General features: G+C 44.4%; 1 protein-coding gene across 1 annotated transcript in view; it reads left to right on the top strand.

Annotated features, from left to right (window-relative positions):
• CLTRN (collectrin, amino acid transport regulator) overlaps positions 1-14,009 on the top strand; it is an 83,683-nt gene that overhangs the window by 38,638 nt on the left and 31,036 nt on the right. The window contains exon 3 of the mRNA XM_044283723.1: positions 8,145-8,227. Coding sequence (XP_044139658.1) covers positions 8,145-8,227 — 83 coding nt within the window. The remainder of the gene's footprint in view (positions 1-8,144; positions 8,228-14,009) is intronic.

The following is a 14,009-nucleotide window of genomic DNA, read 5'->3' as shown; positions in this document are numbered from 1 at the left end:
ACGGGACCCCCCAATCTTATACCTTTCTCTAAGACGTCTATCAAGCCGCACTGCCAAAGACATGGCCGTCTCCAATGAATCGGGATACTCATGAAAAGCAAGGGCATCTTTCAACATCTCAGATAGCCCCTGACAAAACTGACTCCGGAGTGCAGGATTATTCCACCCCGAGTCAGTTGCCCATCTTCTAAATTCTGCACAATACGACTCCACAGTATGTTCTCCCTGTAACAAACTGTGCAGCTTCGATTCAGCCATAGAGACGCGGTCTGGGTCATCATAAATCAAGCCCAAGGCTCTAAAAAATTCATCCACCGATTGGAGGGATGGTGAACCGGTCGGCAGAGAAAAAGCCCAGGACTGCGCGTCCCCTTTGAGCAGAGATATAATGATCCCCACTCTTTGATTTTCGTCACCAGATGACATCGGCCGCAGACGAAAATACAACCTTCAGGACTCCCTGAACCATATAAAGTTATCACCACCCCCTGAGAACCTATCAGGGAGAGCGACTTTAGGCTCTAAGCAGACACCATGCAACAGTACTACGGAGATCAGCAACCTCCAGCGATAATCCCTGCATGCAATCAGCCAAAGCATCCATAGCCTCCATTTCGCAAACAGCAGGGATATGACAGTTTTATGGCGGGTTATAATGTCACAGAAGGTATGTTGCAGGTAAATAACCAAACACTGGGAAAACAAACATAATAGACTAGGCCCAAAATCTAGGGAGAAAGGGTCACCTCCTAGCGATCCCTGAAGCTTTCCCTATACTGCTGTGCACATGTGCATACCCTTATGGTGGCTATGCACATGCCCTCGTGCCTACGTCTATATACCCTGGGAAAACCCTGAGCAGAAGGGAAAGGGGAAGAGGCGACCTACTTCCGCAAGCAGGAGGAAGCAAGCGTCTCCCTAAAGGCCTAGACAAAAGACAACAAGAAAAGAAACAGAGAGGACTTAACTTGAGCTGAGCTGGAGCAGACAATCCACAACACATCCAAAGCCCACAGGAATGAAGTATAACCCGCACAGGCCACTGGGAGAAGGAGGAAAAAATAGCCTCGCTAACAATCAACCCAGTACACCTGAGTGAAGGTGGATCTAGCTGAACTGAAACCAAAATAAAGAGAAGAGTCAAACATGTGCAGCCAGCCTGCCAGATCTCCGCACATTCACAGGGCAAGGCGTGACACCTACCCATGTAGGTAAATGTGGGCAGTACAGAAGTTTGCAACATTTTACTAGTTAGGACAACATACATTAAGGTCAATAAAATGCAGAAGATTTTAATAAGGCTCCAGTGCAAAAATGCAGCAATTCCAACACTGAAGTCAAGATCAGCACTGGGGGCCCAGATTTTGTATGGTTTGAGTTTATTCCGATTTCCTTCCATACTCCAAGATCAACCTATAGGTTACCTGAATTCCTATTACAGTTTACTTAAAGGGGTTATTCCAAAATTTTAAGATATCACCTTATCAATCTTATGTCCACATGAATTGAACATCAGACGAGCATTCAAACTGCTGCTGCTCCATTCATCTTTGCGGAACCTATAGAGATAGCAGACTGCTTACTTGGCTTTTTTCAGCAGTCATACAAAAATGAATGCAGCAACAGTGCACATGCACAACTGCACCTCCATTCGTAGCGGAGTGAAGTTCACCGTTCTTGTGATCAGCATACACACATACCTGAGTTTTCAAAAAAAGGTTTGCATAATACTGTAGCTGTGCCTCATTGTAGAATCATAACTATGAAGGAATAGGTCATTTTTGAGCTTCCCTAATGTCTTTTTCTGACTAATTATTACCTATTTCAGCTACACAGATAGATACATTTCTCTCAGAAGCAGGGGACGTCTCTCTTCTGTGGATTCTGCCAGCACTGTACTGCTGGACGTCCTTTCCCTTACTATCAACTATGTTTGTTTTCAGCTCTGAAGCTCACACAACAGATAAGGCAGGAGGTTCCTGTGATCTTAAAAAGCAATGAAGAAGCAGTTATTTTATTAGTTCTCAGCTAGCTCTGACATGCCCCACTTCCTCTTGCCCTTTTTCTGTGTCTCTGTTACTAGGAATGGGTCTTGCTTGACAACAGGCAGTGAACTGCAAATTAGGTGGACGTGAGATCCATTGTGGCCATTACTTTACAGTTTTTTTCAGGTGGATGCAGGTAGATTTTTTTAATGAAATTATTTAGAAATTAAATTAAATTATGTGAACATACAGTGACACTTTAAATCTTGAAACAATCCCTTTAGTAAATGTGTGAGAAAGTAGATAGTGGGCCTTACTGGGAATAGGGAATGATGTAAGTTATCACAATTTGTGTACAGCACTGTGGAATATGTTGGTGCTATGTGTGCAGCTTTGAATAAATATAGCAGTGCAGAATTATACATTGTTATGTTCGCCTACGGAGACACCTGTAGAACCACAAGTAATGATGTGCGGTATATCATAAGGAGACCATGACGTACCGGTATGGCATGTTTCCCGAGTTCTTAAGGACCCATGACGTACCGGTACGTCATGTGTTGATCCGATCACCGCCGCCCAGCGTTTTAAAGATTCAGAGAATCTGGAACAATCTCTGTGCGTAAGGGTCAAGGCCGTAAAACCATACTGGATGCCCGTGATCTCTGGGCCCTTAAACGACACTGCACCACAAACAGGAATGCTACTGTAAAGGAAATCACAGAATGGGCTCAGCAATACTTCCAGAAACCATTGTCAGTGAACACAATCCACCGTGCCATCCGCCGTTGCCAGCTGAAACTCTACAGTGCAAAGAAGAAGCCATTTCTAAGCAAGATCCACAAGCTCAGACGTTTTCACTGGGCCAGTGATCATTCATTCTGCATCAATCACAACATCATGGCTGCATAGGAGAAGGATCTGGGTACTGAAATGGCCAGTCTGCAGTCCAGATCTTTCACCTATAGAGAACATTTGGCGCATCATAAAGAGGAAGGTGCAACAAAGAAGGCCCAAGACGATTGAACAGTTAGAGGCCTGTATTAGACAAGAATGGGAGAGCACAGTCACAGTCCTGGGGCTAAATAGATGATGGGATAGATCTCTGTACTGACCCCTGATATATTTATACATAGTAATTAGATCTCCCCTCAGTCGTCTTTTTTCTAAAGTGAATAACCCTAATTTTGATAATCTTTCAGGGTACTGTAGTTGCCCCAATCCAGTTATTACTTTAGATGCCCTCCTCTGGACCTTCTCCAGCTCTGCTATGTCTGCCTTGTTTTCAGGAGCCCAGAACTGTACACAGTACTCCATGTGTGGTCTGACTAGCGATTTGTAAAGTGGTAGTACTATGTTCTTATCACGGGAATCTATGCCCCTTCTGATGCAACCCATTATCTTGTTGGCCTTGGCAGCAGCTGCCTGACACTGTTTTTTGCAGCTTAGTTTGCTGTTTATTAAAATTCCTAGATCCTTTTCCATGTCAGTGTTACCGAGTGTTTTACCATTTAGTATGTACGGGTGACTTGCATTTTTCCTTCCCATGTGCATAACTTTACATTTATCAGTGTTAAACCCCATCTGCCACTTATCTGCCCAAGCCTCCAGTCTATCCAGATCGCTCTGTAGTAGTATACTGTCCTCATCAGTGTAAATTACTTTACACAGTTTAGTGTCATCTGCGAAAATTGATACTTTACTATGCAAGCCTTCTACAAGATGATTAATAAATATATTGAAGAGAATAGGGCCCAATACTGACCCCTGAGGTACCCCACTAGTGACAGTGACCCAATCTGAGTGTGTACCGTTAATAACCACCCTCTGTTTTCTATCACTGAGCCAGTTACTTACCCACATACAGATGTTTTTTCCCAGTCCGAGCATTCTCATTTTATATACTAACCTTTTATGTGGTACAGTGTCAAATGCTTTGGAGAAGTCCAGATATACGACATCCATTGATTCGCCGCTGTCAAGTCTAGAACTTACCTCCTCATAGAAACTGATTAAATTAGTCTGACATGACCGATCCCTCACGAAGCCATGCTGATATGGCGTTATTTGCTTATTTCTGTTGAGCTGCTCTAATATTGCATCTCTCAGAAAACCTTCAAACAGTTTAGCCACAACAGATGTTAAACTTACCGGCCTATAGTTTCCAGGCTCTGTTTTTGGCTCCTTTTTGAATATTGGCACCACATATGCCATGCGCCAATCCTGTGGGACATTCCCTGTCAGTATAGAGTCTGCATTAGGACAGGTTTTGTATGTACTAATAGGATGGCGGACATTTTATTTCTCTTAATTAGACAAAACAAGCCATTATAACTAGTGTTGAGCAAATTAACGCCAAATGAATTGACTTCGATAAGAATTTTAGGAAAAATTCAATAGAGGAGTATCATGTGTAAGAAGGTACAAGGAATCATTGTGGATGATAGGTACGTGTCACCAAGGTTCCTGGCCTCGGTGGAGTAAGAGCCGGTTTTTATGTGTCAGCAGCAGTTGCTGTTTGACACCTTGGTACTTAGCATGGCTATAATAGCTGATCCGGGACGGCTCTTACTAGGAGTAGTCAAAGTTCTGGGTGGGTGACTACTCCCCACGTTCCAGGCCAGGTTTTGCCAGGCATAAAAACCAGCCAGCACTACCAGGTGAGAGGGATTACCTCCATCTGACAGTGGAGCTCAGGAGGTCTGTGTGCTGGGATCTGAGGCCTGTGCTGGGCTGGAGAGCGGAGACCCGTGTGTCAGGGGAACAGGCCGCCTTAAGACTGTATTTGAACTTTCTGAGTCAGAACCGCCACCAAGGTGACTTTTATTTTATTAACTTGCCATTGGGTATAAAGTAACACCAACACTGCAAAAGTGACGTTTTGTTTTTGGCATCATGTGTGAATAAACACTGAAGTTTGAATTACGAACTTGTATTTTGCCTCTGTACTGCGCCCGCTTATCCTAACTACCAGAGCGAATCCCCACACATGCTTGACAAATGCTACCATGTAGCCGAAACGTAGCATTTGGGCTTTCTGTGTACAAATACATTGAAGTACGTCTAATAAAGGAATACCTGGAGATGCTGCCGTTACCGTTTAATTGATTGCTTATCCTCGGGATAGGTCATCAATATCAGATCAGCGGGGTATGACTCCTGATACCCCTGCCAATCAGCTGTTTGAAGAGTCTGTGGAGCTTCGGTGCAACACAAGCAATGGCGACACCCTCATTGCACCAAAGACCTAATTTTCATTTTAGGAAAAAGTATCATAACTTGGGAACGAAGCATTGGATCAACAAAAGAAAAAAAGAGTTTTAATCAGGTGAACCACAGATATGTGTCTATGCAGACAGTTTGATGCGGAGGTCGCTGGTGACCAATTCCCTTTAGTTCTGCCCCACTGCACCATGCCTATTAGTCAGTACGGAATGGCAATAGAGAAGAATGGAAAAATTTGTGTCAAAGTTTAACTTGGCTTAGGAGGTGGATGAAGACTTGTTAACCGATTCCTACCACTATCAACCAGAAGGATTGCTTTTCTCAGTTCTTGTGTGGTTGTATCTCCCAGGGGTGAACATTTTTTTATTTTTTAAGTTGGAAGGTGACAGCTTTGACACTAGTTAATAAAAGTCCACTCGGCAGCTCAGTCAGCACATATTTCACGCCTAGAATCTTTTTTTAGTGATACATTAATTTATTAAACCACTTTTGACATGTGTAGGCTCACTATAGTTTGCTATTAATAGACATGCATTTTTCAAGGCCGTCGATATTGTAAGGGGCACTAGTAATTCCCATAGTGGAAGTCTGAATTGCGTGAACTAAATGTGTGGATTGTGTCTCCACTTGTCAGACAGCATATGGGAGCTCTGTGAAGAATTGGCGCTCCTAGCAAACTTTTACTGGAGAAAACTAGAGATGGGCAAATTGATTCCGCAAACATGAGACTCACTGCAAATTTCCCAAAAGCAGTGTGTAGTTAGGCAGGCTCAGGCAGTCAGTGTGTTAGTTAGGCAGGCTCAGGCAGTCAGTGTGTTAGGCAGGCTCAGGCAGTCAGTGTGTTAGTTAGGCAGGCTCAGGCAGTCAGTGTGTTAGGCAGGCTCAGGCAGTCAGTGTGTTAGTTAGGCAGGCTCAGGCAGTCAGTGTGTTAGTTAGGCAGGTTCAGACAGTCAGTGTGTTAGTTAGGCAGGTTCAGGCAGTCAGTGTGTTATTTAGGCAGGCTCAGTCAGTCAGTGTGTAGTTAGGCTGGCTCAGGCAGTCAGTGTGTTAGTTAGGCAGGCTCAGGCAGTCAGTGTGTTAGTTAGGCAGGCTCAGGCAGTCAGTGTGTTAGTTAGGCAGGCTCAAGCAGTCAGTGTGTTAGTTAGGCAGGCTCAGGCAGTCAGTGTGTTAGTTAGGCAGGCTCAGTCAGTCAGTGTGTTAGTAAGGCAGGCTCAGTCAGTCAGTGTGTTAGGCAGGCTCAGTCAGTCAGTGTGTTAGTTAGGCAGGCTCAGTCAGTCAGTGTGTTAGTTAGGCAGGCTCAGTCAGTCAGTGTGTTAGGCAGGCTCAGTCAGTCAGTGTGTTAGTAAGGCAGGCTCAGTCAGTCAGTGTGTTAGTTAGGCAGGCTCAGGCAGTCAGTGTGTTAGTTAGGCAGGCTCAGTCAGTCAGTGTGTTAGTTAGGCAGGCTCAGGCAGTCAGTGTGTTAGTTAGGCAGGCTCAGGCAGTCAGTGTGTTAGTTAGGCAGGCTCAGTCAGTCAGTGTGTTAGTTAGGCAGGCTCAGACAGACATTGCTGTGGGTATGTGCTGCTGCAGTTATACTATTTAATTTCTTGCATTATTTGTGAATCAACAATCTTCATCACATCATTCACAAATCTTCTCCAATGATATTACATAGAAACGCAGTTTGTAAGGCGGAAAAAAGACATACGTCCTTCCAGTTCTGCCTGTTAGTATTAATTCTGTGGCTAATAGCATGCCGCTTCCTTGTGAAACAGCCATCCCAGACCATCAGTATACTGTCTTTTCCACCCTCCTGGGAAAGGCTGCAGTGTGAACATACAGAGAGGGAGGGAAATTTGTATTGAGTAGAGGGAATATATAAAATGCACACTTTTTCTTCATGAAAGATGTGATATTTTACACCTCTGCTGCCAGTGGGCATAACCGCTAGAACTCTGATATGTTCTGCTGGCCTGTGGCTCCTGCAGTCTGTGTCTGCCGGCATCTCCCTGCATCCTCCTAGTGGGCACTGCCACTAGGGTACTGTTAACTTTGCATCCTCTAAGCTAGACATCTGTGGCGTTCTCACAGACTCCTCTCTACTGGTAGGGCATGTACATGCTCTCTCCAGCTCTTAGAGTGCCCATTGTGAATCTTATTCAGTCCTCTAGCCTTCTTTGGGTATTCAAGGCACCTTATGCTATGGGAGGGTGCCTGAGCAATAAGGTTCCTAGCCTGCCTAGTACTTACAAAGCTGTGTTTAGTGCTATCTGATCTTATGTGGCTGACCTTTGCCCATTTACCATATTGTTCCTTTTCCGCCTGTACTGACCTCTGGTTGCTTATGATACTGACCCTATGATGCGTGAACACTGCCTGGCTCTGTCAATCAAATTGAGCAGGGCGCGGCAGGAGGAGGGAGAACCAAACCACTAAGAGTAGCAACACCCTCATTGCTCATAAAGGCTCATTTGCATAAAATAAAAGTTATTTCTTCCCTAGGGCTGGGTTCATATCATTGTTTCATTATCCATTCTGATCCGTCAAAAGAGCAGAAAAAAACGGATGTTGCGTCTGGCTTAGCCATTTCCGTCTAAGATGCATTTATTTAGATGAAAAAAAAAGTCCTGCATGCAGGACTTTTTTTCCATCCAAAAGAATGGATTCCAGATGGAGATGACTAAAATGGATGCAAAATGTGCATAAGGGATGCCGAAAATACAGGATCCATTTTTTTTCTGCTGTTCAGAGGGATCAGAAGAATGGAAAATGAAACGTTGATGTGAACCTGAATTTCCCCTATAAGAAATTATGTGTATTTATTGTGCATTGCTATATATATATATATATATATATATATATATATACTGTGGATATGTTTACAGAGATCAGCCAGTTCACCAATTAGTAAGATGGCACATACCGTACCGCTCATTGTCTCTTCTTCTGTTACAGTATGCATGGAATACTGATGAGGAGTTCCTCTTTAAGGCTGTGATGGTATTTGCCATGCGAGCTCATGTGGACGATACAATTCAGTAAGTTCCAAGTGAGCAGAACAGTGTCTTCACTGTGCCGGAAATGCAGCACACGCCGCCCGCCTGAGATTTGGATTTGCGTTTGAGGGACATCATGGGAGAGAGCCTTTGGGGGTTAGGGGAAGAACAGAAAGCAGGGAAGGCTGGGGTTTCTGGGCACTTCTAGAAGGAAAGCTGCCCAGATGGGCACTTGGGAGCCGTTTTTTTTAAAGGGGTATTCCTGTTCTTTTGTTATCTCCTATACACAGGGTATCATAGTGGTAGGACACCCACCGATCATGAGAACAGGGGCCCGTATACCCTACAGCCCCCCTGAAATGAATGGACCGGCCGCGAGCATGTATGACCATTCTATGGGATTTTTGGCAGGAGGTACTGGAGGCCCCTCGTGATGGGTGGGGGTCCCAGCAGTAGGACCCCCACGATCTAATATTTATCCCTATGACTATTCACCACACCACACTGAGATATGAATTATTCACAGACACAATATATGATTATGAAGACAGCAGTACTATGTGTTATCTTATAAGCATAGAAAAAAAACATCTTCTCTTTGTGGTAACGCTATAGAAGCATGGTGGCTCAGTGGTTAGCACTGGTGCCTTGCAGCGCTGGGGTCCTAGGTTCAAATCTGACCAAGGACAACATATGCATGGAGATTGTATGTTCTCCCGGTGTTTGTATGGGTTTTCTCCCACACTCCAAAGACATACTAATAGGGAACTTAGATTGTGAGCTCCATTGGCGACAGCTTGATGCTAATGTCTGTAAAGCGCTGCAGAATATGTCAGCACTATATAAATGCGTAAAATAATGCTATAGCTTGGTGATAAGTGCATGGTTTTGCATGTGGAGATCCCAGGTTGGAATCCTGTTATATTTCTTTCTCTCTCATTAACCCATAATAAAAGGCTATACTGTATTAAATAATATATAATCATTTCATACCAATAAAAGGCCTTACTAACTGAGAATAGTGGTTTTTGCTTAGAAACCTGAAAACTATAAGGCCTCTTTCACACGAGCGAGATTTCCACGTGGGTGCAATGCGTGAGGTGAACGCATTGCACCCACACTGAATCCGAAACCATTCATATCTATGGGGCTGTGCACATGAGCTGTGATTTTTACGCATCACTTGTGCGTTGCGTGAAAATCGCAGCATGCTCTATTTTGTGCGTTTTTCACGCAACGCAGGCCCTATAGAAGCGAATGGGGCTGCGTGAAAATCGCAAGCATCCGCAAGCAAGTGCGATGATCGGGATGGGGGACCCGATCATTATTATTTTCCCTTATAACATGGTTATAAGGGAAAATAATAGCATTCCTAATACAGAATGCTTAGTAAAATAAGGCTGGAGAAGTTAAAAAAAATAATAATAATAATTTAACTCACCCCATCCACTTGTTTGCGCAGCCCGGCTTCCCTTATGTCTTCTTCTTTGCTGTCCAGGAGGAAAAGGACCTGTGGTGATGTCACTGCGCTCATCACATGGTCCATCACATGATCCATCACCATGGTGGTGGATCATGTGACGGACCACGTGATGAGCGCAGTGACATCACACAGGTCACTTTCCTCAAAGAAGAAGAAAGAAGAGAAGCCGGGCTGCGCGAACAGCAACAGTGGATTAAGGTGAGATAAATTATTTATTTATTTATTTTAACCCCTCCAGCCCTATTTTACTAAGCATTCTGTATTAAGAATGCTATTATTTTCCCTTATAACTATGTTATAAGGGAAAATAATAACATCTACACAACACCTAACCCAAACCCGAACTTCTGTTTGGGTACCAAACATGCCGATTTTTCTCACGCGCGTGCAAAACGCATTCAAATGTTTTGCACTCGCTCGGAAAAATCGCGCATTTTCCCGCGATGCACCCGCATCTTATCCGGCCCAAATCCATGACGCCCGTGTGAAAGAGGCCTTATTGGTTTATTCACAGGCACAATATATGAATGTAAAGAAACCAGCAAAATGTATTCGCTTTTTAAGCCTAGAAACATTATTCTCAATATGATAAGGATATAGGGGGTCATTTATTAAGACCGGCGTTTTAGACGCAGGTCTTAATAACCCCTATATCTGGCGGTGGATCCGCCGAAATTATGAAGAGGTTTTCGGCCTCTACATAGTTTTGGCACATTCAGCACCAGTCTAAATGTAAGCCAGCTTCCTAACTGTCTTACATTTAGACCATTTTCTACGCGTAAAACAGTAGAAAATGATGAATAAGTCCCCTTTCCTGTCCACGCCATGCCCTTTTTAAGACCTGGCGTGAGCGGAGAAAAGTCACAGATTGCAGCGTAAATAAATCTGCTCTAGAAATACGCCTGACATAGGCGTATTTCTGGATAATAAATGACCCCAAAACTTTTATTATGGGTTAAATGTGAAAGAAAAAAAATATCTGAAGAAAAAAATCCTGGAAATCTCTCCCAGGATTTAAACTTGGGATCTCTACACGCAAAACCATACACTTACTACCAAACTATAGCATTACCACATAGAGAAGCATGTCTTTTATATGATTATAAGCTGACATATATTACTGGTATCTTTATAATCATATATTGTTCTTGTGAATAAAGCAGAAATATGTAGATTATCTTTCTGAGCAGATCTCAGTGTGGTGAAGCTATAGTACATAGAGGATATGATATGTAGATGCTAGGACACAGCTCCGCCCTTGGCATGTCTAGCCCTGTCAATCACGGTGAGGGGGGAGTGTGCAGAGCACAAGGGGTTGTTACAAGCAGTGCTCAAAGGATTCAGCCCCACCTCCTGGTGCTTTATCTGCAGCTGTTTAGCATACAGACAAAAGAAAGGTATTGTTTTAATCAGCATGATGAGCCCTACCAGTCAGTATGTCTGGTTTAACCGCCTCCTGACCGCTTAACGCACGGATGCGTCCGGGAGGCGGTCGATTCATTCCTCCTGGACGCATCCGTGCGTCATCTCGCGAGACGCAAGATTTCGGACTGAGCCGGCCCGCGCATGCGCATCGCGGTCCGGCAAATGAACGAGAACAATTTCGTGACCAGCCTGCCAGCCAATGATCGTGGCTGGCGGGCTGGCGATTTTTAAAATGTCAAATCAGAAGCCATCTAACACATCATATTAGTAAATATGATGTGTTAAATGGCTTCCCTGCTCCTCTGCTGGTCCTTTTGGTCGGTTGGTTCCAGCAGAGGAGCAGGCATCACAGTGAGTAGCACCAAACACCACACATAGCCCCAGATCACCCCCCTGCACCCCAATTAACCCCTTGATCACCCCTTCTTGCCCCTGTCAATCACTAGTGAAAGGGAAAAAAGTGATCAGTGTAAACTGTCACTTTTTTTTTTCACTGTTATTGACTGTTAGGTTTTAGGATAGTTTAGGCCCCTTGGTTAGGTAGTTTAGCTATCGGTTAGCGCCCAGCCCACCGCACCGCAGTCACTTATTCGCTGATTAGCGTATCGCTAATCAGCATTTGTACTTTTATAGTATCTGTAAGTGATCAAAACTGATCACAGTCAGATCTATAATAGTATTAATGTCACCTTAGTTCGCCCTCCACCCAAAACGCAGTGTTTGCCCGAACAGGTGTGATCGGTCGCCCACACGTGCGTTCACCCACGCCCGCCGCAGTGACAAAATTTTTTTTTTTTTTATCACTGCACATTCACTTCACAAGTGCTGCGGCGAAAATCAGTTTTGATATTTTTTATCAACCGCAGCGGCCTCCAGTACTTTGCTAGCCTCCCATTTGTAAGACAGGCTTGCTTTTTTTCTTGGGTAGTCTTAGGGAATACCCCTAAATTTAGTTGCCCAAATGTCAAACAGGGGGTATTCTTCTGAAGAGGCCTACAGGCTTCTGACCCAGTCGGATGAGGAATGGGAACCCTCATCTGATGAATCTAGCGGGTCAGAATATGAACCTGTAGAAAGCAGTAGCAGTCTGACTCAAAGATCGGACGAGGAAGTTGAGGTCCCTGATAGCACCAGGCGTACCCGGCCCCATGTCGCTAGACCACAGGTTGCGCAGGATGCGCTTTAAGGGCAGCAGAGTGGGGCTGGCGCTGTCGGATTACGTGGTGAGGCATACACCAGCAGCGCTTTTACCGGGCGCCTTGGCTTCAAACAATACATCCCAAGCAAGCGCGCCCGGTATGGGGTCAAATTGTATAAGCTCTGTGAAAGGGCCAGAGGCTATACCCACAAATTTCGTGTCTATGAGGGAAAAGATCAGACCCTGGAGCCGGACGGTTGCCCTGACTACCTGGGGAGCAGTGGGAAGACAGTCTGGGACTTGGTGTCACCCTTATTTGGCAAGGGGTACCATCTTTATGTGGACAATTTCTACACAAGTGTGGCCCTCTTCAGGCATTTGTTTCTAGAACAGATTGGTTGCTGTGGCACCGCGCAAACTAGTCGCGCGGGCTTCCCCCAATGGCTCGTTACCACCCGTCTTGCAAGGGGGGAGAGGGCTGCCTTGTGTAACCAAGAACTGCTAGCGGTGAAATGGACAGACAAGCGTGACGTTTACATGCTCTCCTCCATTCACGCAGACACGACAATCCAAATTGAGCGAGCAACCCGTGTCATTGAAAAGCCCCTCTCAGTCCACGACTATAACCTTCACATGGGGGGGTGAACTTCAATGACCAGATGTTGTCTCCGTATTTAGTGTCCCGCCGCACCAGACGCTGGTATAAGAAGGTGTCTGTATATTTAATTCAATTGGCTCTGTATAATAGTTTTGTTCTCTACAGTAAGGCTGGGAGAACACGATCCTTCCTCAAATTTCAGGAAGAGATCATCGAGAACCTCCTGTACCCAGGAGGTTCACTGGCCCCATCCACCAGTGTAGTTAGCAGTCTACACGAGCGACCGGAAGTACCACACACAGGTACACCTAGCATAGGGCTCACATCTCACCAGGACAGGCACACAGGGCTATTAGGGCCCATTCACACAGAGCTGCTGCAAACCTCTCCTTTCACCTGGGACAAAGTGCATAATGCACTTCGCCACATCTTTGGGCGATTTGCGCTTTGCACATTGTCCCATGGGGAAGGAGAGGTTTGTCCTATGAAGGTAAAAAATAAATAAAAATAATCACCAGTAAGCAAAAAGGTTAATGTTCAGTTCAAAAAGTTAAAGTTTATATGTTCTGTTCAAAAGTTATTATTAAGTTAATAAAATTATTGCGTTGCGGCCTGTTTTTTTTAATTATTATTATATTTTTTTTACCAACCTAGAATTTTTAATTTTTTGTCACAAGTTAGCGGAAAATGATGATTTTTTTTTTCCTTACAAAGTCTTATATTCCACTAACTTGTGACAAACAATAAAAACTTCCATGAACTCACTATGCCCATCATGAAATACCTTGGGGTGTCTTCTTTCCAAAATGGGGTCACTTGTGGGGTAGTTATACTGCCCTGCTCTTTGAAATGTGTGCCCCTTTGCCCACCTTGGCTGCAAAAAAGTGTCACACATCTGGTATCGCCGTACTCAGGAGAAGTTGGGAAATGTGTTTTGGGGTGTCATTTTACATATACCCATGCTGGGTGAGAGAAATATCTTGGCAAAAGACAACATTTCCCATTTTTTTATACAAAGTTGGCATTTGACCAAGATATTTATCTAAACCAGCATGGGTATATGTAAAATTACACCCCAAAACACATTCCCCAACTTCTCCTGAGTACGGCGATACCAGATGTGTGACACTTTTTTGCAGCCTAGGTGGGCAAAGGGGCACACATTCCAAAGAGCACCTTT

The sequence above is a fragment of the Bufo gargarizans genome, chromosome 3 (assembly GCF_014858855.1).
Source record: "Bufo gargarizans isolate SCDJY-AF-19 chromosome 3, ASM1485885v1, whole genome shotgun sequence".
Classification (NCBI taxonomy): domain Eukaryota; kingdom Metazoa; phylum Chordata; class Amphibia; order Anura; family Bufonidae; genus Bufo; species Bufo gargarizans.
Note: the sequence above shows the minus strand (reverse complement) of the source record. Positions and strands in the feature narration are given on the sequence as shown.